Source organism: Ornithorhynchus anatinus, chromosome X2 (assembly GCF_004115215.2).
Source record: "Ornithorhynchus anatinus isolate Pmale09 chromosome X2, mOrnAna1.pri.v4, whole genome shotgun sequence".
NCBI classification, from domain to species: domain Eukaryota; kingdom Metazoa; phylum Chordata; class Mammalia; order Monotremata; family Ornithorhynchidae; genus Ornithorhynchus; species Ornithorhynchus anatinus.
The window spans coordinates 11759277-11780311 of NC_041750.1; the positions used below are offsets into that span (position 1 = coordinate 11759277).

At 52.3% G+C, this 21035-nt stretch overlaps 1 protein-coding gene across 9 annotated transcripts in view; it reads left to right on the forward strand.

Annotated features, from left to right (window-relative positions):
* UNC13A (unc-13 homolog A) overlaps nucleotides 1-8827 on the forward strand; it is an 83511-nt gene extending 74684 nt beyond the window's left edge. For all 9 annotated transcript variants that reach the window (XM_029053199.2, XM_029053202.2, XM_029053203.2 and 6 more), the window contains 3 exons: nucleotides 3328-3420; nucleotides 4321-4480; nucleotides 6903-8827. In XM_029053199.2, the coding sequence (XP_028909032.1) occupies nucleotides 3328-3420; nucleotides 4321-4480; nucleotides 6903-7203 (554 nt within the window). In that variant the 3' untranslated portion in view covers nucleotides 7204-8827. The remainder of the gene's footprint in view (nucleotides 1-3327; nucleotides 3421-4320; nucleotides 4481-6902) is intronic.
* Nucleotides 8828-21035: the final 12208 nt, after the last annotated feature.

The following is a 21035-nucleotide window of genomic DNA, read 5'->3' on the forward strand; positions in this document are numbered from 1 at the left end:
TCCTGCCTTGGGGGCACAGGAAGGGGGGTATAGAGGGGTGGGGTCATCCAGGCCTTCACCTGGGTGCTGAGTAGGTTGCTGGTTCCAAGGGGAGGAATGAATCCGGGAGAGGGGCCACAAAGTTGGTCAGGGAAGGGAGAAGGTTTTCCCTAGAGAAATTGAGCCCCAGATCCTGTTTCTCCCAGCCTAGGGCTCAGTTTTGGATTCTCCTGGGCTATCACAAGGAGAACAGGAGAAGGGGTCAGGAGGTGGAAAGGAAGGAGGGAGAGATGGAGAAATAGGAACCATAGCTACTAGATACTGCTTCTCCTCAACTTGGTATCAGTCTGCCACCTCCCCCTCCCCCTCCCCAGTTGGATCAGCTGTTTCCCACTTTCTTCTGCCCACTACAGGGCTGGACCAGGCTCCCCAATCCTCTTCTTCTTATTATCATTATTATTATCATTAGGGTACTCAGAAAGAGCCGTTACAAGAGCTGTGTCAAGTACCGTTCTGAGCTCTGGGGTAGACACAATTTAATCATGTTGGACACAGTCCCTGTCCCACTTGGGGCTAGCAATTCAAGTAGGAGGGAGAACAGGCTAATTAAATCCCCATTTTACAGTTGAGGAAACTGAGGCATAGAGAAGTGAAGTGACTTGTCCAAGGTCACACAGAAAGCAATTGGCAGAGCCGGGATGAGAACCCAGGTCCTCTGACTCCCAGGCCCAGGCTCTTTCCACTAGGCCATGCTGTTTCAGCAGATTCCCCCATCAGAGTGGAGGTGGAGAGGGGAGTCTGCTGGACTGCATCCATCCAGCTGATCAAGCAGTTCCCACGATGCCTGACCATCGAACGTAGCACCCAGGGGATGGGACTTGGGTTGTTGGAAAGATAGGGACCAGCACTCCTCGGGATTGGCAATGTTCTGTTCAAGGTTACTGGGAGGACTCACTCTTGCTCACCCCCACTTCGGGGGTCCACTGTCTCCAAACACTGGGGGGCAAAGGCCAAGTCAAGACCGGTCCCCTTGGAGCCAGCAAATAAAGGGATTGGAAACTTCAACCTGGTAGAGGTAAAGTCAAAGCCCAGCCCCTCCAAAGCCCAGCCAGCTCCATCCAAGCTCTGGCCAAAGTATCGAGACCCCCAGACTCTTACTAGCCTTGGTCCTGGTGTACCCTGCAGCCCCATCCCCCGCCTCTGCCCAGCCCACTGAATGACTGCCCCTGGCCGGGTCCCCGCGCTGCCCTGGCATTGAGCTGGCCTGTCACAGGGTGCCGTTTGGTTTGATGCTTGCACTGAGCACAGCGGGGAGGGGAAGGGAGGCAAAGCTGAGCATGTGACTTGTTGGGGAGGGGGTGACTTGTTCCAAGACCCCTCATGAGCAGCCCCAGGACAGGTAGCAAGGGGGCAGGACAGGGGTGGAAGCTATGGATCCCTGGGGTAGCTGTGGCCATCACAGAGAGAGGAGGCCAGGGGTGGGAGCCTGGTGGAAGAAGGAACAAAGACGGGATTAAAAGTCCAGTTGTCCTCCTTTCCCCACGACCACCACCCTGCCCCCCGGCTAGTGGATGGAGAGGAAGCTAAGGGGGCTGGGTATCTGGCTTTGGGTCATCCTTCAATTTCCCCTGCCCCTCTCCCCCGACTCTTCCCTCTATCCAGAGGGGCCCTCAGCTCCACCAGGCACATATGGAGAGGAAAGGGAAGGGGGACTGGAGGGCCAGCTCAGAGGCAGGGCAGGGATTTGTCGGCCCAGCATGGGGATCCATAGCCTCTCCCATCAGCCAGGAATCCTCCTCCTCCTCCTCTTCCTCCTTCTCCCCCCCCCCCCCACTACTCCCACCCTCTTCCTCTCCAGTCTTGTGGTTTCCTTTTCAGGCTTCCCGTTCCACTCAGGGTGAAGATACTCCTCATTTGTATTTGGACCAAATTGTTCCGATCCTGGCCAATGAGGGCCCTTTTCCCTACTGCCTCCTCCCCTACAATCTTTCTGCGGTTCACCCTCTATCGCCACCCTCTCTTTCCCCTGCCCTCCCCCTCCTCCTTCCCTTCCCAGTTGCATGTGGAGTAAAGCAAGCTTGCCCTCCCCACCCTAGAGGGGATGACAGGATAGAGGGGCATTGTGGGGTACTGGCAGGGTGCTGCCTTTGGGATCAGGAGGGGTGTTTGGGGCCACAGGGGAGAAGGCAAAGGAGAGGGATGTGCTGGAGGACTCAGGTCACAATGGGCTCTATCTACGGGGATCCTGGCAAGGAAACCCTCCTGTCTCTTTTGCGGGGAGGGAGGGCAAAGGGGAGAAGAAAAGAACAGACCAAGGTCTGAGGCTGGGGCCTCTGGCTATCCCATGGAAGTTCCTAGAGGATTGTGATGCTAAAGGTGAGAGATTGCCTTTAGAACAAAGGAAAAACTTTGCACCAGATGGCTTTGGAGCTGTCTTCTCTAGAAGAAGGCATGGCCCAATTGATTTCTGGGAGCCAGGGGAAGGGAGGGGGAGGCGTAGCTAGGAGGGCATCTGTCTTCATGGTAGTGACACAACCAGACCCCTCCCCACCCTCCAAACCCAGACCCCGAGATGCTGGCTCAGTGTAGGGCAGGGTGCTGGGGAGTTTTTAGGGCATTCTTGTCCCTCCACTGACCTGACCAACTCTGAACCCAGTGCCAGCATGTGACACCATACCAGGCTGCAAGTAAGGCTCTAATGGGGTGGGGGGGGGGGGTACGCTTCCCATATCCCATTCTGAGGCAAGGAAGGACAGGCCAACCAGACACCATGGGACAGTGTGGGCAGCCTGCCCAGGGGAACCCTGAGGCAGACCTGATGCTCTTTGGGGCTTTTCAACTTTGCAGGCCTGAAGTCCGAAGGGCAGGGTCAGTGGTCAACCCAGGGGGCAGAGGGGAAGAGAGCACAATAGCTTATGTCCTAGCCCAGCTCCCAACGAGGAGCATCCCTGCAGGGGGTGGGAGGTGATGAGACCTGAGGCTTGGTGGTGAAAGGAGTGCAGTTAGCTGATGATTCCAATGTGGGACCACTCCCACCCTCCCACCACTCACTGGGAGGGGAAGGGCCCAGGCTCCTACCCCAGGGATGCAGGAACGATACTCACCCATGATAAATATGACTTCTTGCCTCAGCCATCTTCCTCCTCCTTCTTGGGTCTCCAGTTTCCCTGGTAACCTAGACCTGAGCTCCCTGCTGACCTGATACCCACAGCACAGTGGGAGGGAGGGAAGGCGAGAGGGAGGGAAGGAAGAAGGAAGGGAGGAGGAAAGAGGGGTGGAAGGTCCTAGAGCTACTGACCAAGGTCCCTGCAGCAGTGAGCAGAGCTGACTGTGTGTCTCCCCGCCCAGGATCAGGTGTGGACGACCCCGTCGGAGAGGTGTCTGTGCACGTGGAGCTCTTCACCCATCCAGGCACGGGAGAGCACAAGGTCTCCGGGAAAGGTGGGTGCCTGGGGGTGGGAGAGGCACCAGGGGTTGAAGAGGATGTAGGTCCAGGGGAAAGGCAGCATGCCAGGCCCCTAGTCCGGGTCCTTCTTCCTGGCCAGTGGCAGGGGGCTATAAGGCACAGAAGAGAAGCATTGCCCAGGTGGGTTAGCAGTCTGAGCTTAAATCATCTTGTGGAGATCAGGTGATATCTGTAGAACTAGCCGGGGCATGTCAGAACACGCAGAGTCTCGGGGTTCTTCCCTTGAGAGTTTTCAAGTGCTCCTAGTTACACTAGCTACCACAACGCTGAGAATGTAAGGTGCACTGATATGCAGAGACCTGCCTTGGCTGGCAGTAGACACAGGCAGCCAGGAGGGGACAAAGCTGTGGGAAGACACCCCATCCTCAGCAACTGGAACCATTCGGGTCCAAATTGAAGTGGAGGAGGAATGTTGGTGGTGGGGGGCCATGGACAGAGAAGGGCTTCTCTCCTCTCCTGTTTCCTGGGTCTGGGGCTCATGGGAACATAATCCCATCCTCAGCCAATAGAAGCTTTTGGTTCCACAGATCACCAGTTTCCTGGGACTGGCTCCTGATCTGATTACCAAGCTATTTCCCCCATGGACAGACAGGACTGGCTTGAAAGGAAGACTGAGCATGAACTCTAGTCATTCATTCATTCATACTCACTGAGCGCTTACTGTGTGCAGAGCACTTTACTAAGTGCTTGGAAAGTACACTTCAGCAACAAATAGAGACAATCCCTGCCCACAGTGAGCTCACAGTCTAGAAGCGGGGAGACAGGCATTCAAACAAGTAAACAGGCCTGGCCTTGGGGCTCCGAAGTCAGGGGGAGGGGTCCATAGCCCCCACCCCTCCTCACCCTGGGCCCTTCCACTTTCCTCCCCGGGGCAGTGGTGGCAGCGAACGACCTGAAATGGCAGACATCTGGCATCTTCCGTCCCTTCATCGAGGTCAACATCATTGGGCCTCAGCTCAGCGACAAGAAGAGGAAATTTGCTACCAAGTCCAAAAACAACAGCTGGGCCCCCAAGTACAACGAGAACTTCCAATTGTGAGTGGGCTCTTGAGGCAGAGACTGGGCAGGAGGATGGGCTCTGCTAGCTGGGGTGGCTGGCTCCTCTCATAAACCCAAGGAGGGTGAGACAGGGCTAGGGTTTGGATGGGTGACCAATCTCGAGTCAGGAAATGGTTCTAGGGAGGGGGATCTACAATGAACAGCTCCGCGCGGGTCAGTGGGAGCCCAGAAAAGACAGTGTCTGGCACATAGTAAGCGCTTAAATACCATCATTATTATTAATGGGGTCTAGTCTGACGGAGATTGACCTCTCTGGTTGCAGTCCAAGTGGGAGGCAGCTCCACAGTTCCATGAGGGGAAGGCAAGTGTAGGGGAGGCATCAGATGACAGTTTCTTTGTAGGGTCAATCAATCGATCAATCGTATTTGTTGAGCACTTACTGTGTGCAGAGCACTGTACTAAGTGCTTGGAAGAGTACAATATAACAGAGTTAGTAGGCACGTTCCCTGCCCACAACGAGCTTACAGTCTAGAGGGGGAAGACAGACATTGATATAAATCAGTAAATGATAGATATGTACATAAGTGCTACGGGGCTGAGGGAGGGGTGGATAAGGGGAGCAAATCCAAGCGCAAGGGTGACGCAGAAGGGAGTGGGAGAAGAGGAGATGAGGGCTTAGTCAGGAAAGGCCTCTTGAAGGAGATGGGCCTTCAGTAAGGCTTCGGTCAGGGGGTCGCTGAACTAGTTATTCATTCATTCATTCAATAGTATTTATTGAGCGTTTACTATGTGCAGAGCACTGTACTAAGCGCTTGGAATATACAATTCGGCAACAGATAAAGACAATCCCTGCCCAATGACGGGCTCACAGTCTAATCCGGGGAGACGGACAAGAACAAGACAACATAATCACTATAAATAGAATCAAGGGGATGTACACCTCATTTACAAAATAAATAGGTTAATAAAAATATATACAAATGAGCACAGTGCTGAGGGGAGGGGAAGGGAGAGGGGGAGGAGCAGAGGGAAAAGGGGCTTAGCTGAGGGGAGCAAGCCAGGGTCTCGTTTGTGATCACAAGGGGCACAAGGCCAGAGCAGCTGCCTTAAGGACCTACATTGGGGACAGAGCAACAGACTATGAAGGAAGGTGGGTTTCAGTGGACCTGTTCAACCCATGACTAAGAAACTCTAGGCCATCCCCCCTCGGCTTCCATTCAGTCCTCCATCGTCACCCAGCTTGTCTCTCTTGGAAGATCTCGAAGCAGCACTCTTCAACCACTAAAGGGCATGGATAAAGCCAGCCACGCGGGATGGCTGGAGAAAAGGTTAGGGACACAGAGGGGCAGATTCAGACAGGTAGATGATCCATCCCTTACCCTGAGGCTGGGGGGTTGTCTAATGGTGATGACGATTGTGGTATTTTTTCACTGGGGCAGATACAGGATCATGGAGAAGCAGCGTGGCTCGGTGGAAAGAGCTCGGACTTGGGAGTCAGAGGTCATGGGTTCGTATCCTGTCTCTGCCACTTAATAATAATAATAATGTTGGTATTTGTTAAGCACTTACTATGTGCCGAGCACTGTTCTAAGCACTGGGGTAGACACAGGGGAATCAGGTTGCCCTACGTGGGGCTCACAGTCTTAATCCCCATTTTACAGATGAGGTAACTGAGGCACAGAGAAGTGAAGTGACTCGCCCACAGTCACACAGCTGACAAGTGGCAGAGCTGGGATTCGAACTCATGACCTCTGACTCCAAAGCCCGTGCTCTTTCCACTGAGCCACGCTCACTTGTCAGCTGTGTGACTGTGGGCAAGTCACTTGACTTCTCTGTGCCTCAGTTACCTCATCTGTAAAATGGGGATTAACTGTGAGCCTCACGTGGGACACCCTGATTACCCTGTATCTACCCCAGTGTTTAGAACAGTGCTCTGCACATAGTAAGCGCTTAACAAATACCAACATCATTGTTATTATTATCAGGCTGAACACATTCCCTGTCCCACATGGGGTTTCATGGTCCAAGGGAGGGGGAGAACAAGCAGAAATGGTGTAACCTAGTAGAAAGAGCACAGGCCCGGGAGGCAGAAGAGCTGGGTTCCCTTCCCAGCTCCATCACTTGTCTGCTGTGTGACCTCAGGCAAGTCACTTTGCTCTTCTGTGCCTCGGTCCCCTCATCGGCAAAGTGAGGATTCAATACCTGTGCTCCCTCCTGCTTAGACCGTGAGCCCCATGTGGAACCTGATGATCTTGTCTCTGCCCCAGTGCCTGATACAGTGGTACACAGTAAGCACTTAGCAAATAGCAAATAGCACAATTACTATTATTAGGAAAGCTGGTTGGTAGGGTGGGTATGTCTGCCGGGGAGAGCCAGTCTGAGGAGGTGGGTAGGGAGGGAGGGAAGGAAATGCCACCCCTCCCCGCAACCCCATCCTCCTCTCCCTCCCCACCCCCAGCACTCTTAGCAGCGAGACAGGTCCCGAATGCTATGAGCTGCAGGTGTGCGTCAAGGACTACTGCTTCGCCCGAGAAGACCGCACCGTGGGCATCGCCGTGCTGCAGCTGAAGGACATGATGCAGCGGGGGAGCTGCGCCTGCTGGCTGCCCCTGGGTCGCCGCGTGCACATGGATGACACAGGCCTCACGGTGCTGCGCATCCTGTCCCAGCGCAACAACGACGAAGTGGCCAAGGAATTTGTCAAGCTCAAGTCCGACACCCGCTCAGCTGAAGAGGGCGGTGCCCCGCCTGCCACCTAAGGAGCTCTGGAAGGGGGGGGACACAGGGGCCACCCTCCCTCTGACACCCCCACACCCACTCTCTCGTACCCACCCAAAAGCCATACAGGTTGTCCCTAATGAGAGCTCACCACTCCCACCCCGGCTACCTCCCAGGAAGGAGCCCTGGGGCCTGCCTGGCTCCGTGCCCCTTCCCCCTCCGTGGCCGGTCCCAGGAGGAGATGGGCCATATGGGAGGAAGAGCCAGCCCGGGGGCCCTGGGGGAGAAAAGTGAGCAGCCCCGGGGGTGAGTCCCAGGGAAGAGAAGGGGTAGGAGAGGCGAGGGCTCAGAGGCTGGGCCTTTGCTATGCAGGGGCCCTCAACCTCCACCTTCCCCATCGGTCAGCTCCTCCCTTCCTCCTCCCCACCCCAATCCCTCCGAGAGGGCTCCTTGGGCAGACCACTCGAGGACCGGAGGTTACACAAGGATTGCACCCCCAAAGTATCGCTATGAAAAGCACACACTTCCAGAGTCTGTTCTGCACAAGGAGCAAGGAGCTCCTCTCTGGAGCATAAGAGCAGGGAGCTGGGAGCCAGCACCACCATCCTGACTGAGGGCCAATGCCCCCGCCACCCGCCTGCCTGCCTGCCTGCCTGCCTGTCCATCCGTCCGTCCGCCTGCCTGCCTGTCAAAGCCCAGGGCCCTCCGCGGTCCCGCTGCCGCCTTCCACGAAGTCCTGTGCTGGGGGCAGGACTGCTCTGGTCCCGGAGATCGAGCCCAGGGAAACGGGCGGAGAATTACCAAATAATGGGCCCTCCCGCCCCCTCCCCCTCTCTCCTGGCCCCTGGGTGAAAGCACGGAGGATGGGGCTCCTGCCCTGGACTGGCTGACGGGGGCAGGGTGGCAGCCCAGCAGGCTGTCCCTGGCTTAGGTGGCACCCCTCAAGCCCTCTCTGGGGTCTCTGCAGCCAGGGGAGGAGCTCTCGATGCCAATCGGTCCCTCCTCCCAACCCAGGACTCAGCGAGGGCAAAGGGCTGGACCTCAGACCTCTGAGCTCTGTTGTTGTTGCCGCTGCTCTCCCTCCTCCTTACCCCCTGCAATCAAGTTCCCAGGCAGGCCCTTAGCCTCTCCGCCCTCCTGTCCCCAGGCCCATCGGCTGGAGAGCCAGTACGGAACAGGGAGTGGTTCGCTGGCAAGAAGGGCTTTTTCACTGACGTGCCAGGGGCCGGGGCCGGGCCCAAGGGTCCTACTCAACTCCCTCCCTCGCCCCTTCATTCCCTTCGCCTTCTGGGCACCCCCCTTCCCACCCTACTTCAGCCCCTTCCCTGGAACTCAGACTCTGAAACCGACGGTGGCTGACATTCCCTCACTGCCACCCTCTACGGGCTAGAGGTCAAGCAGAGAGTGCAGCTCCCCTCCCCCCCACCCCCGACTCCCACTGGCCTCCTGCTCCAGGACTCAGGCCGGTTAAGCCATGGAAGATTTTTTTTAATCCCGCCCACTGAGCAGCATGACCCCGACTGGCATATTTTCATTTTTGTGACCTTGCGCCAAGGAAGGAAGCTTCCTCCCCTCCTGTCCCTGGCCCCAGCTCCACCTTCTTCCCCTTCTGCCAAGGACTGCATTCTGGAGGCCTGTGAAAATACACAGGGAAGCAGAACTGCACTAATAAGCCTCTGCTGTCCTCCCTGTCCCTAACCCAAGTGTTTGTGACCAATCAGTGCATGAAGCTGTCTGACCTCTTCTCCACTACTAGAGAGATTGAGGGGGGTGGGGGTGGGGGGCGTGTGTGCGTGTGTGTGTGTGTGTGTGTGTTTTGTGTCTGTGTTGGAGGGGTGCACGGGGGCGGGGGGGAGGGTGGCTGGGGGGAGGAGAGAGGGGACAGGGTGTCAGCCTTTCAGACCCTGAGAAGGTAGCCTGGGAGAATGGGGGCAAATCGAGACACTGAAGGCGAGAGAGGAAGGAATCCCAAGGTGCTCTTTGGGGATCCCAGCCCAACTCCAGGCCATTCCGGGAGTTGGAAAAGTTCAGACCAGAGTGAGGCATGGTTATAATCCATAATGGGGAAAGGGGCCAGGGATGTCAGTATGAGGGGACAGTGCCATGGGATGAGATTGCTGATAGACTCTGCTGCTTTCCCTTCCATTACTTTGTGTGGGGGGGTGGGGGTGGGGAGAGAAAGGCGTGAGAGGGGAAGAGCAGAAAATGATTACTGAAGGAAAAACCTATCCGATTGAATTAGGGTAGTTGAAGAAGGGGTAGGAAAAAGCATCTAAATCCTGTCCCGTCCCCCTCACTGATATTTACAGGGTGGACTTCCGCCTCTGCCAGACAGCTCGGGGTGGGAGGAAGGTAGAAGGAAAGAGGAGAAACATGAAGTTAGCCCCCCTCGCCCCCACCCCCTCCCGGCCACTTTCCTTCATACTCAGCCAGGTTCAGTCTCCAAACCAACTCCTGGGGTGGGAGGTGGGGAGGGGAAAAGTGGGGCTAGAGAAACTGTTCCATGACAGGAACATGGGGAAGAGGAAAGTCATCTTAGCCAGGGAGAGCCGAGGAGGCGGGTGGAGGCCAGGGGAACAAAACCAGGGAGGTGGGAGGAGGAAAGGGCAAGATGAGGGCGATACCAAAGGAAAGAGATCAGAGGTCTGTACAGAGGGGCGGTCCAGATGTTATTCCCAAGTCTGAAAAGCAGGGCAGGGAGGATGGCTGGGATCAATTACAGGAGGAGAGGGAAGAGGCTCTAGAGCAACCGACAGCTTCAGAGGGGAAAGGCCATGTTGAAGCATAGGAATCTGGAGAAGAGAGGCCATTTCTGTTGGGGTCCTGGATTGGGGCTGAGGGGGTGGGTGGAGCGGGGAGGCAGAGCACACCAGTGGGCACACATCACTCTTTCTACAGTGGCTCCTGCGGTGGCAGAGGGTTGGTATTATCACTCATCTGTGCCCAGAAGGTACATGAGCCCTTACCTGCCTGCCTGTTAAGGATTAAGGGGATGGAGGACAGGGAAACAGTTTGAAAAGAGACTAGCTTGGGAGAGATTCCCCCACCCCCGGGGGCAGGATTGTGGAAGGAAAGAAGGGAAGGGAGGGAAGGGAGAAGGAAAGAAGGAAGGAAGGACAGGGGAAGGAGCAGGAGTTAAGTTTCATCTGGTCAACAGCTGGAGAGGGTGGGGCCCGTGAGAGGGGAGAAGCAGGGGGAGGGAGGAGAAGAGCAGCCACTGCCTGAAATGGATGGGTGGGTCAGACCCAAGGCTCCCCTCCTACTGCCTGCCCCTGCCCCCAGCCCAACAGGTGCAGATCTAAGCCCTACTCCACCCTGCCCCTCAGTGGCCATTCCTTTTTTGATAAACTTGCCTAGGACCAAAGTGGTACACACTTAACACCCGGTTGTAGTTCATCTTTTGCCTTTTAAAAGAGAAGTTTACTATGTCAGATCTCCCGTGTCCCCTTCTTCTCCCTCTCCCCATGCCCTGGCTTCCCCTCCTTCCACAAGCTAGAAGCAGGGTCTGGTTGGCACCACCTTGGAATCTCTTTCCTGCCCACCTGTTTCCTCTTTCACTACCACAAGTGGCCCAGGCTGGTTCCCCAGTTTGAGCAAAGAGGATGACGATTTGTTTCAGGGTAAAACCCCACCCATTGCCCACAACTGGCTCCCTCCACCCCATTCCCTCCCCTCCACCATCTCCCTTCTACACAACTTCTCCGGCATGTGATTGCTAAAATAAACAGCATTAAAGCTAGTCTAGCACCTCCATCAATGCCGTGTTTCCCTGTAAATATCCAAATGAACAGATGTGTTACGATGACCATGAATGCATGATATGGAGATGTTTTGCACTATTTTGACTTTTTGGTCTCTGTAAAAATATTTTATTAACAGACATTAAAAAAGCACATCCTCTCTGAGGCTGCCTCTTGTCTCCTTTGGTCTCTCCCGCCCCCTCAGTCCCATTTCCCTTCCCCACGCCTCCCAGTGTCCAGCAGGATGTGAGGAAGCAAGATGCAGGTGGCCCCAGCCTGGGGCTTGCTTGAGTTCCTGTCCAGCCCTGCCCACTCCCCTCCTTCTGACTCTAGGTTGTGGTCAGTAAATCCAGTTTGTTCCCTTGTTTCCAGGCTAGGTGCACTTGAAACCAAACCGAGAGGCGTCCACTCTATTGTCTAACGGCCCCGGTCCACTGTCCCACTTCCTGATTGCCTGGGGGGAGGAAAGGGGGGCAGATTGCCTAAACCTTGCCCTCAGAAGACAGGAAGAGCGATTGGACACCAGCCTCCTGGTGAAAGTCCTCCAAAAAGTGGAAAATTTGTGGCAATATATCTGCCATCCCCAACCCCTCCCTTCCTCTCTCCCTCCCTCCCTCCAATCCAGAGTATCTCCATATCTCACTGGGGAGGGATCTGAGGGAGTCAGCTGGCTCCTTCCCCGAGTCCCACAAAACATGCTCACCCCACCCCCCACCCCGACCGTCTCTATCACTCCATTCCCTGCCTTCATGCCCAGACTTTGGGCAGAGAAGGGAAATCACACATGACAGAGAGGCATCCTGCTGGCTAGGGAAAGGCCAAAGACTCCTCCTCACCTCCCTCCGGGCCATCAGGCCGGGCCCACCCCCTGACGTGTCTACTTACCCCGTTCACCTCCCATTCCGCCCCCTGTATCTTCCAGGAAATCCAGGGTTCAGGCAAACTTTGGCACACTGAGTTCAAAACCTCAGCTCTCAATCTGCAAAACTGTCATTTGCTCTGCCCGTTTCTCACTAGCCACACGCTACAGTCGCTGTGCTGGGGATAGGTACTCCCAGAAGCCAGAGTTGGCTTCTGGGTTTGGCAGGATATTGGCTTCCTCGAGGAGAGCTTTGGAGCAATGAGAAGCCGACAATTAGAAAGAGGTTGGGGGGAGAGGGGGAGAGGGGGACAGAGAGAGATGACGGTGAAGTTCATCTATGACTGCGGGTATGGCTGAAAAGGCCAATGCAGGATCCGCAGTGGTGGCCCCACTAACCACACACACCACACACAAAAAAGTTGTCCCTCGTTGTGTTGTACTTAGTGCTTGTGGTGCCTGGAGTTCTTTTCTCTTTCACAAAGAACCCTCTTTCCCAAAGCTTGAATGCAGTTAGCAGCGTGGCTCAGTGGAAAGAGCCCGGGCTTGGGAGTCAGAGGTCATGGGTTCGAATACCGACTTCGGCTACTCGTCAGTTGTGTGACTGTGGGCAAGTCACTTCACTTCTCTGTGCCTCAGTTACCGCATCTGTAGATTGGGGATTAACTGTAAGCCCCAAGGGGAACAACCTGATTACCCTGTATCTACCCCAGCGCTTAGAACAGTGCTTTGCACATAGAAAGAGCTGAACAAATACCAACATTATTATTACTAAAAATGGGGTTGTTTTAGTTGTAATAGCGCCACCTGGTGGTGCCTCTTCGAGTTTTTTCTAGTCGGCCATGCCCTCCCTCTTAGAAACCCACCGCTTGCCCTCTGAAATCATTCATTGGTATTTATTGAGCGCTTAACCTGTGCAGACCACTATACTAAGAGCTTGGGAGGGTAAAATCCAACAGAGTCAGTGGACACGTTTCCTCCCCACCACGAACTTACAAGGTCTCTAGAGGAACCACATAAGGGAGAACATGCAGGACATCCCCCTACCTATGCCCCGTCAGAAGGAGGGGCAGGAACTCGGCATATGGGGGCAGACCATAAACCAGGATTCCCAGGCTCAAAAGGCGACCCAAAGTTTTTCTTTCTCGAGGCAGTGGATCCCTTAAAAAACTCCAGGCGGTCTTGGACCTGGTGAACGGGGACAAAGCAGAGGTGGGGGTTGGGGAACAGGTCCTCAGGAGATTTTGTGGGCTGAGATTCCCACTCGGGTGGGAGCAGGGAGTGGAATGCACCTCCCAGAAGGTTAGCAGACGTCTCCATGCCTCCTCGATCCCTTGTGGTTCACCAAGATGGTGAAAGGAGGCTGGGACCATCGGACTCATTCTAGGCAATGATTTGGTGGTCAGTGATTTTGAACTTCAGTGATGTGAGTCTTCCTATTTGTTTCTGAAAATATGTAGTGATAAATGGAAATGTGGTGAATGGAAATTTGAATACAATAGCCCAACTGTATTAAACCACTTAGTTTTCAAGGTGACAGACTGTTGGCTAAAGCGAAGTGGCCCGATTCTACTGTGGATTTTGAAGACTCCAGCAGGGAGAGTTTGCGATGAGCATGTTAGGGTGTTTTGGGGAGAGGATTTTGGCAGGACCCCTTAAGTCTGCCAGCCTATCAGGCCCATCCCCCCTGCCAGCTCTTGCGCTTCAGGTCCCAGTTTTGAGTACAGAGCTTCTTCGGGGGCCAGGGACCCGGTCCTCGGTCTCGTCTATCACTCCTGACCTCTTGCCTGCATCCTGCTTCTGGTCTGGAATGCCCTTCCTCTTCACATCTGACAGACAATGACTCTCCCCACCTTCAAAGCCTTATTGAAGGCACATCTCCTCCAAGAGGTCTTCCCTGACTAGAACCTCACTTCCTCTTCTCCCACTCCCTTCTGGGTTGCCCTCGCACTTGGATTTGTTCCCTTTATTCACCCCTCCCTCAGCCCCACACCACTTATGTACTTATCTGTCATTTATTTATATTAATGTCTGTCTCCCCCTTTAGACTGTTAGCTCATTGTAGGCAGGGAATGTGTCTACTGACTCTGTTATACTGCTATATTGTACTCTCCCAAGTGCTTCATGCTCTGCATGCAGTAAGCGCTCAATAGATACAATTGATTGAAGCAGCACTTATCCCCTGTCTCTGCATCTTTGTCACAGACAGAGGCTGGGATTAAAACCCACCGACCTCTCATTGGCAAATGACTGTTAGGCTGAGAGGTGAGGGGCTATAGATTTGGGAAGGAGCACTTATGTAAATATCCTTATACTCTACTATTTCACCTATCATTCGATCAGTGGTATTTATTGAGTGCTTTCTGTGTGCAGAGCACTAAATTAAGGGTACAACAGAGTTGGTAGGCGTGTTCCCTGCCCACAAGGAGATAACAGACTAGAGAATAAACAAGATAAATAGTTCAGTCCTTGTGCCCCAAGGGCAAGATAGTGGTTGGATGGAGAGAGCCCAGAGCCAGAGCTTTATCGTAGTGGTGTAGTTTGATAAGTAACAACTCGGGGTTTGTCTTGCCTGGGCCCTCTGTGATGCTAGCCCTAACCCTGCTTGGATTAATTTCTCTTCTAATCATCAGTAATTAATAGTTAATCCGTTACTCAGGTTTGACACAGTCCCTGTCCCACTTGGGGCTCACAGTCTTAAGTAGGAGGGAGAACAGGTATTGAAGCAGCATGGCTTAGTGGAAAGAGCACAGGCTTGGGAGTCAGAGGTCATGGGTTCTAATCCCAGCTCCACCACTTGGCTGTGTGACTGTGTCACTTAACTTCTCTGTGCCTCAGTTACCTCATCTGTAAAATGGGGATTAAGACTGTGAGCCCCACTTGGGACAACCTGATTACCTTGTATCTACCCCAGCACTTAGAACAGTGCTTGGTACATAGTAAACGCTTAACAAATACCATTATAATTATTATTATTTTACAGATAAGGTCACTGAGGCAAAGAGAAGTTAAGTGACTTGCCCAATGTCACAAAGCAGACATACGGCAGATCTGGGATTAGAACCCAGATCCTCTGACTCCCAGGCCCATGCTCTTTCCACTAGGCCATGATGTTTCTTTCATTTCAATCAATCAATTGCATTTATTGAGTGCTTACTGTGTACAGACCACTGTTCTAAGTATTGGGAGAGTGCAGTATAACAGATTTGGTAGATGTGTTTCCTGCCCACGATGAGTTTACAGTCTAGAGGGGGAGATAGACATTAATATAAATAAATAATTGATAGGTACATCAGTGTCGTGGGGCTGAGGGAGGGGTGAATGAAGGGTGAAAATCCCAATGCAGAGGTGACACGGAGGGAAGTGTGAGAAGAGGAAATGAGGGCTTAGTCAGGGAATGCTTCTTGGAGGAGATGTTCTTTTAATATGACTTCTGAAATGGGGAGAGTGATCATCTGTTGGATATGAAGAGGGAGGGCATTCCAGGGCAGAGGCAGGACATGGGCAAGAGGTCAGCGATCATGACTTGCTCCCTTCATTCATTCCCCTCCCCACCAAGCCCCACAGCATTTATGTACATATCTGTAATTTATTACATTTCTGTTTCCCCCTTTAAGCTGTAAGCTTATTGTGGGCAGGAAATGTGTCTGTTTATTGTTATATTGTACTCTCCCAAGGGCTTAATACAGTGCTCTGCACACAGTAAGCGCTCAATAAATATGATCGAATGAATTAATTGAATGAATGAAAGTGGGGAAACATGGACTGAACATTTTTGTAGAAAAATGACCCGAGCAGCAGAGTAAAATAGGAACTGGAGTGGGGAGAAACGGGAGGCTGGGAGGTCAAGAAGGAGGCTGATGCGGTAATAAAGTGGGGATAGGATAAGTGCTTGGATTAACATGGTAGAAGTTTGGTTGAAGAGGAAAGGACAGATTTTAGTGATGTCATCCAGGCTGCCTGCTATGTAGCCTTGAGCAAGTCACTTAACTTCTCTGTACCTCAGTTTCCGCATATGTAAAATGGGGATTAAATCCTATGTCTTCCTCATTAGATTGTGAGTCCTAAATAAGGCAGGGACTGTGACTATCCTGAGGTCTTGAATCTACCCCATTGCTTAGTACAGTGCTTGGCACACAGTAAGCACTCAGGAAGACACCACTGATGGTGAAGTTTACCTACGAGTGAGTGTGGGACTGAAAAGGCCAGTGAAGGACCCACAGTCACTGGGCACATGAAAAGGCTGTCCCTTGCTGTGTTGTTCTGTTCAATGTTTGTCAAGTATTATATGAGAATATATCATATTATGTATTTTAGCATATTGAGTATAATTAGCATTTATTTGTTTTTATTTAGGGAGAGAGCGTGGTTTAACGGAAAAAGCAGGAGCCCAGGAGTCAGAGGACCCGGGTTCTAATCCCAGCTCAGGCACTCACCTGCTGTATGACTTTGGGCAAGTTACTTCACCTCCCTGTGCCTCAGTTTCCTCATCTGTCAAATGACGATTCAATACCTGTTCTCTCTCCCTTTCGGATTGTGAGCACCATGTGGGACAAGGACAGTGTCTGATCTGATTATATCATATCCACTACAGTGCTTGGCACATAGTAAAGGTCGAATAAACACTATTGGTATTATTATTAATAATAATATTTATTGGGCACCCACTTGGTGCAGTGCACTGTGCTAGAGGCTTGGGAAGAACAAAATGAAGAAGTGACACATTATTGGCCCACAAGGGGCTTACATGAGGGAAACAAACATAAATATGCATATAGAAATAGCCAAAATAGTATTAGTCTTTATTTAGGGAAACAGCAGGGCCTAGTGGAAAAAGCATGGGCCTGGGAGTCAGGGGACCTGGGTTCTAATCCCAGTTCTGCCACTCACCTGCTCTGTGACCTTGTGTTACTGAACTTGGGCAATTCACTTAAGTTATTTGTGCCTCAGCCTCAGTTTCTAAATCTGTCAAATGGGGATTCAGTATCAATCCATCAGGCCATATTTATTGCGTGCTTACTCAATGTGCAGGGCACTGTACTAAGCACTTGGGAGAGCACGACACAACAATATAACAGACACATTCCCTGCCCCCACATTTAGCTTATAGTCTAGAGGGGCAGACAGACATTGATATAAATCAATAAATTACAGATAAGTACATGAGTGCTATGGGTCTGGAGGGGTGGAGTTGGGAGGGGGGCGGTGAGTAAAGGGAGCAAATCAGGGAGACACAGAAGAGAATGGGAAAAGAGGAAATGAGGGCTTAGTCATGGATGGCCTCTTGGAGGTGACGTGCCTTCACAATAAGGTTTTAAAGCTGGGCAGAGTAATTGTCTGTCAGATATGAAGAGGGAGGGCATTCCAGGCCAGAGGCAGGACATGGGCGAGAGGTTGGTGGTGAGATAGACGAGATGGAGGGACGGTGGCATTAGAGAAGTGACATGTGCAGGCTTTTCTCCCTCCTACTTAGACTGGGAGCCCCATGTGGGATGTGGTGATCGTGTATCTACCCCAGCGCTTAGTACAGTGCTTGGCACATAGTAAGTGCTTAACAAATATCGCAATTATTATTACTGTTGTTACCAGCGAGGCAGAACCGAGACTAGAATTTAACAAATACCTTAATTGTTATCATTATTATTATCACTGTTATTAAGTATTTGAATGTACAATTGCATAGACAGATTACAATGGCATAGGCGTCTGGGAAATTCATTGGGGAAAGCTTGTTGGATGAGATGAGATTTTAGGAAGGCTTTGAATGTACAGAGAGCTGGGGTCTGCCTGATGTGGGGAGGAATTTCCACATCAAACAGAAACTCCTCACTATTGGTTTTAAGCACTCAGTCAGCTCACCCCCTCCTATCTTACCTCACTGGCCTCCCACTACAACCCAACCCCCGTACTTTGCTCTTCTAGTGCCAACCCACTCACTGTACCTCGATCTCTCCCATCTCACCGCCGACCCCTCGCACATGTTCCACCTCTGGTCTAGAATTCCCTCTCCCTTCATATTCAACAGACCATCACTCTCCCCACCTCCAGAGCCTTATTAAAATCACATCTCCTCCAAGGGGCCTTCCTCAACTAAGCCCTCATCTCCCCTACTCCCTCATCTCCCCTACTCCCTCATCCTTCTACACCACCCTTGTACTTGGACCTGTACCCTGAAAGCACTTGACATTCATCCCTTCCTCAGCCCTATACCACTTATATACATAGCCATAATTTATTTTAGTGTCTATCTCCCCCTCTAGACTGTAAACGCCTTGTTGGCAGGGTTGAAGAGTCTAGCTTCACCATGAACTGGCCAACTGGGTCTTCAATTGTCAGATGGCTAGAGTCCAGAAAGGAAGGAACGAATCCGCCCCCACCTGCCACTTTCCCCTTGCCCATGGAGTGCAGTCTAGAGAAGTTAGAGCAGTCAGAAGTGGTCCAGGATCTCACAACGGGGCAATATTTTGTTGGGTGTCATATTGGCCAGGACAGTCACAGAACTGGAGGGCTGGGCCAGGGAGTGATGGAAAGATGGCCAGGAAACTCTGCCCAGAGGTTGAGAGGTATATCTCAGAGCAAGAACCTCTGTGGCCTAGGGGCCTTGCTTCCAAGCCTTCAGGAACAGAGCTGGGTGGTAATAGTCTCATGGGAGTGAAAGCCCAGATGGCAGAGTTTGGCATTTCCACCCAGGGAAAAGAAGAGGAAATATATGCCTGAAATATCAGCAAATGTCAGAGCCAAAGGGCACCATCTGCACACTGAAAGGGGGTGGGAGGTGATATCAAATGCCAGGTTGAGGGGCGAGAAGCTTGCCCTGGGCATCACCCTGGCTGGGTCCCTGCTGACTAAGTGTCTTCCTGGGTCCACGCTGGCAGAGAGCAGACAGCAGCCCTCAGCTAGAACACCTTGTGGTGTCAGACTAGTGGTGTGAGGCCTGGTCAGTGGCACTGCCCTAGGCTGTAGGGAGCCCCTCTGCTCCCTCAGTGAGGGAGAAGAAAGCTGAGGAGTCGAGGCCCCAGGGATTTCTGCTGTCTAGAACATGCTCTGGAGCAGTCCCCACCCAAGAATCAGGACTTCTGTAACCTGCTCCAAGCCAGGCAGGTGGTCCCAGTCAGGATTAGTGGCTAGGTGGAGGTATGGAGACTTACCTCTGGTGCCTGGGGAAAAGAGAGAGATGACTTTGGGGAAAAAGACATCTGACATTGATTGGGGAAGGAGAGTTAGGGGGACAGTTCCCTCACTAAGATTGTGGATCTGGAAAATGTCCATCCTCGGGTGATGACCTTAAGAAACGATAGCCAGCATCCTGAGAAAACTTTCAAAGGGAAAGCTCATTGACATGCATGGACAGCTGCTGGCTCAAAAGGACTGCAGGAAGAAAAGCAAATTTATTCCATTCCTCTCAGACCATCAGAAGAGGGCCACTCCAAGAAGGATTTGAGAAAAGGGGCATGGGCTAGCCAGCAGGGGAAAGAGAGGCAAATGGAGTATAAATTCAGCGCAAGAAAATGAGATCTTTAGGCTTCAGATTCGGCAAAGCTGAACCTCCTCTGGAGATCCAGCGGGCCAGAGGAGTGGAATCAGAGGTGGCCACTCTGAGGAAGTGATGAGTCCAGGTGAACTGATCAGAGAGACCTCATTTGGGGATTCCTTCCAGCCAGATGCTACTTCTCGAAGGCTACTGGTGGAGGTGGAGGTTCAGAGAGATTTATCAGCCTCCCCTTCTCGGGTGTTTACTCAGCATCTACTCTGTGCCAAAGCAGAGGGGTAAATACAAGAGAATCAAATGGAATACAGTCCCTGCCCCACACAGAGCTCACCATCTAAGAAGTGAGTGAGGTATTTCATTCCCATTTGACAGATGAGACCGAGGCCCAGAGAGGTTATGTGACTTACTCACGGTCCCACAGCAGGACAAGGGCAGAGGTGGGATGGGCAGAGGTGGGACTAGAATCAGAGTCAGGTGTCCTGACTCTCAGCCCCGTGGTTTTTTTCCACTAGACCATACCAGGGAGGTTCTGCAGTGGTTTTTGGAACATCGTATGGGCAGGAGTGAAGGGAGGGCAGAATGAGAGCTCTATGTGGCCTCAGAGGCATGGAAGAGGGGAAAAGAAGAAAGCTAATCCTTTAATAACTGCCAAAGGTGGGATGAGGTGGTTTGAATTGGATTTCTTTACACATTTTTTTTTTTGCTGAGGTGAAAATGCTATATGTTTTGGGTCTTATTTATATATCTGTAACTGTAGACTGTAAGTGTGTCGTGGGCAGGGAACATGCCTACCAACTCTGTTGTATTATCCTCTCCCAAGCATTTAGTATCGTGCTCTGCACACAGTAAGCACTCAATAAATACCACTGACTGATTGGTTTGGGCACTATAAATTCACGCTTCCCTGGCAGTGTGAGTGTATCAGGGAGGTGCAAAAGGATCCAATCTTGCTGGAGAGGCATAGAGGCACCATGCAAGTGGGAGGAGCTTGGGACGGGAAGTCTGGAGACCCGGGTTCTAGTCTCCTCTCTGCTCCTGGTGGGAATAATAATAATAATGATGATGATATTTGTTAAGCAATTACTATGTACCTAGCACTGAACTAAGCACTGGGGTAGGTACAAGATCATCAGGTTAGACACGGTCCCTGTCCCACAGAAGGCCCAGAATCTAAGTAGGAGGGAGAACAGGATTGAATCCCCATTTTACAGATGAGGAAACTGAGGGCCAGAGAAGTGAAGTGACTTTCCCGAGATCCCACAGCAGACAAGTGGCAGAGCTGGGATTAGAACCCAGGTCCTCTGACTCCCACGCCTGTGCTCTTTCCACTAGGCCACGTTGCTTCTTCTCCTGGTCTTAATGTGGGAGAAGCTGAGCAGCGGAGAGCAAAGTCTCAGCAGGGGAGGGGAAGGGGAAGCCTCTCACAGCCCACCCCAGCTCCTCTCCCAGTAGTATCAATTTGGAGCTGCCCCCCTGCTCCCGCAATCAGAAGAGCATCAACACTAGCAAGGCTTTGGCTCAAGCACTCCACATGAAAGGCAGGAACTAGGAAGGCCAGAGCCAACTCTCTGGTTTTCAGCTAGTTATGGATTTAATGGTAGACAGCCTTTATGACTGGTATTTTTCTTTGCAGTGCCCAGCCTTCCTCCATCGTGGTTCCTGCCACCAAATTCCACAGCTCAAATGCAGCGTCCACATCCACAAAGTTGTGGAAAGGGAATGTGATCAGTCTGGAACAAGTGGGGCACTCAGGGGAAACGCTCTACATTCGGGGGACCTCAGCAT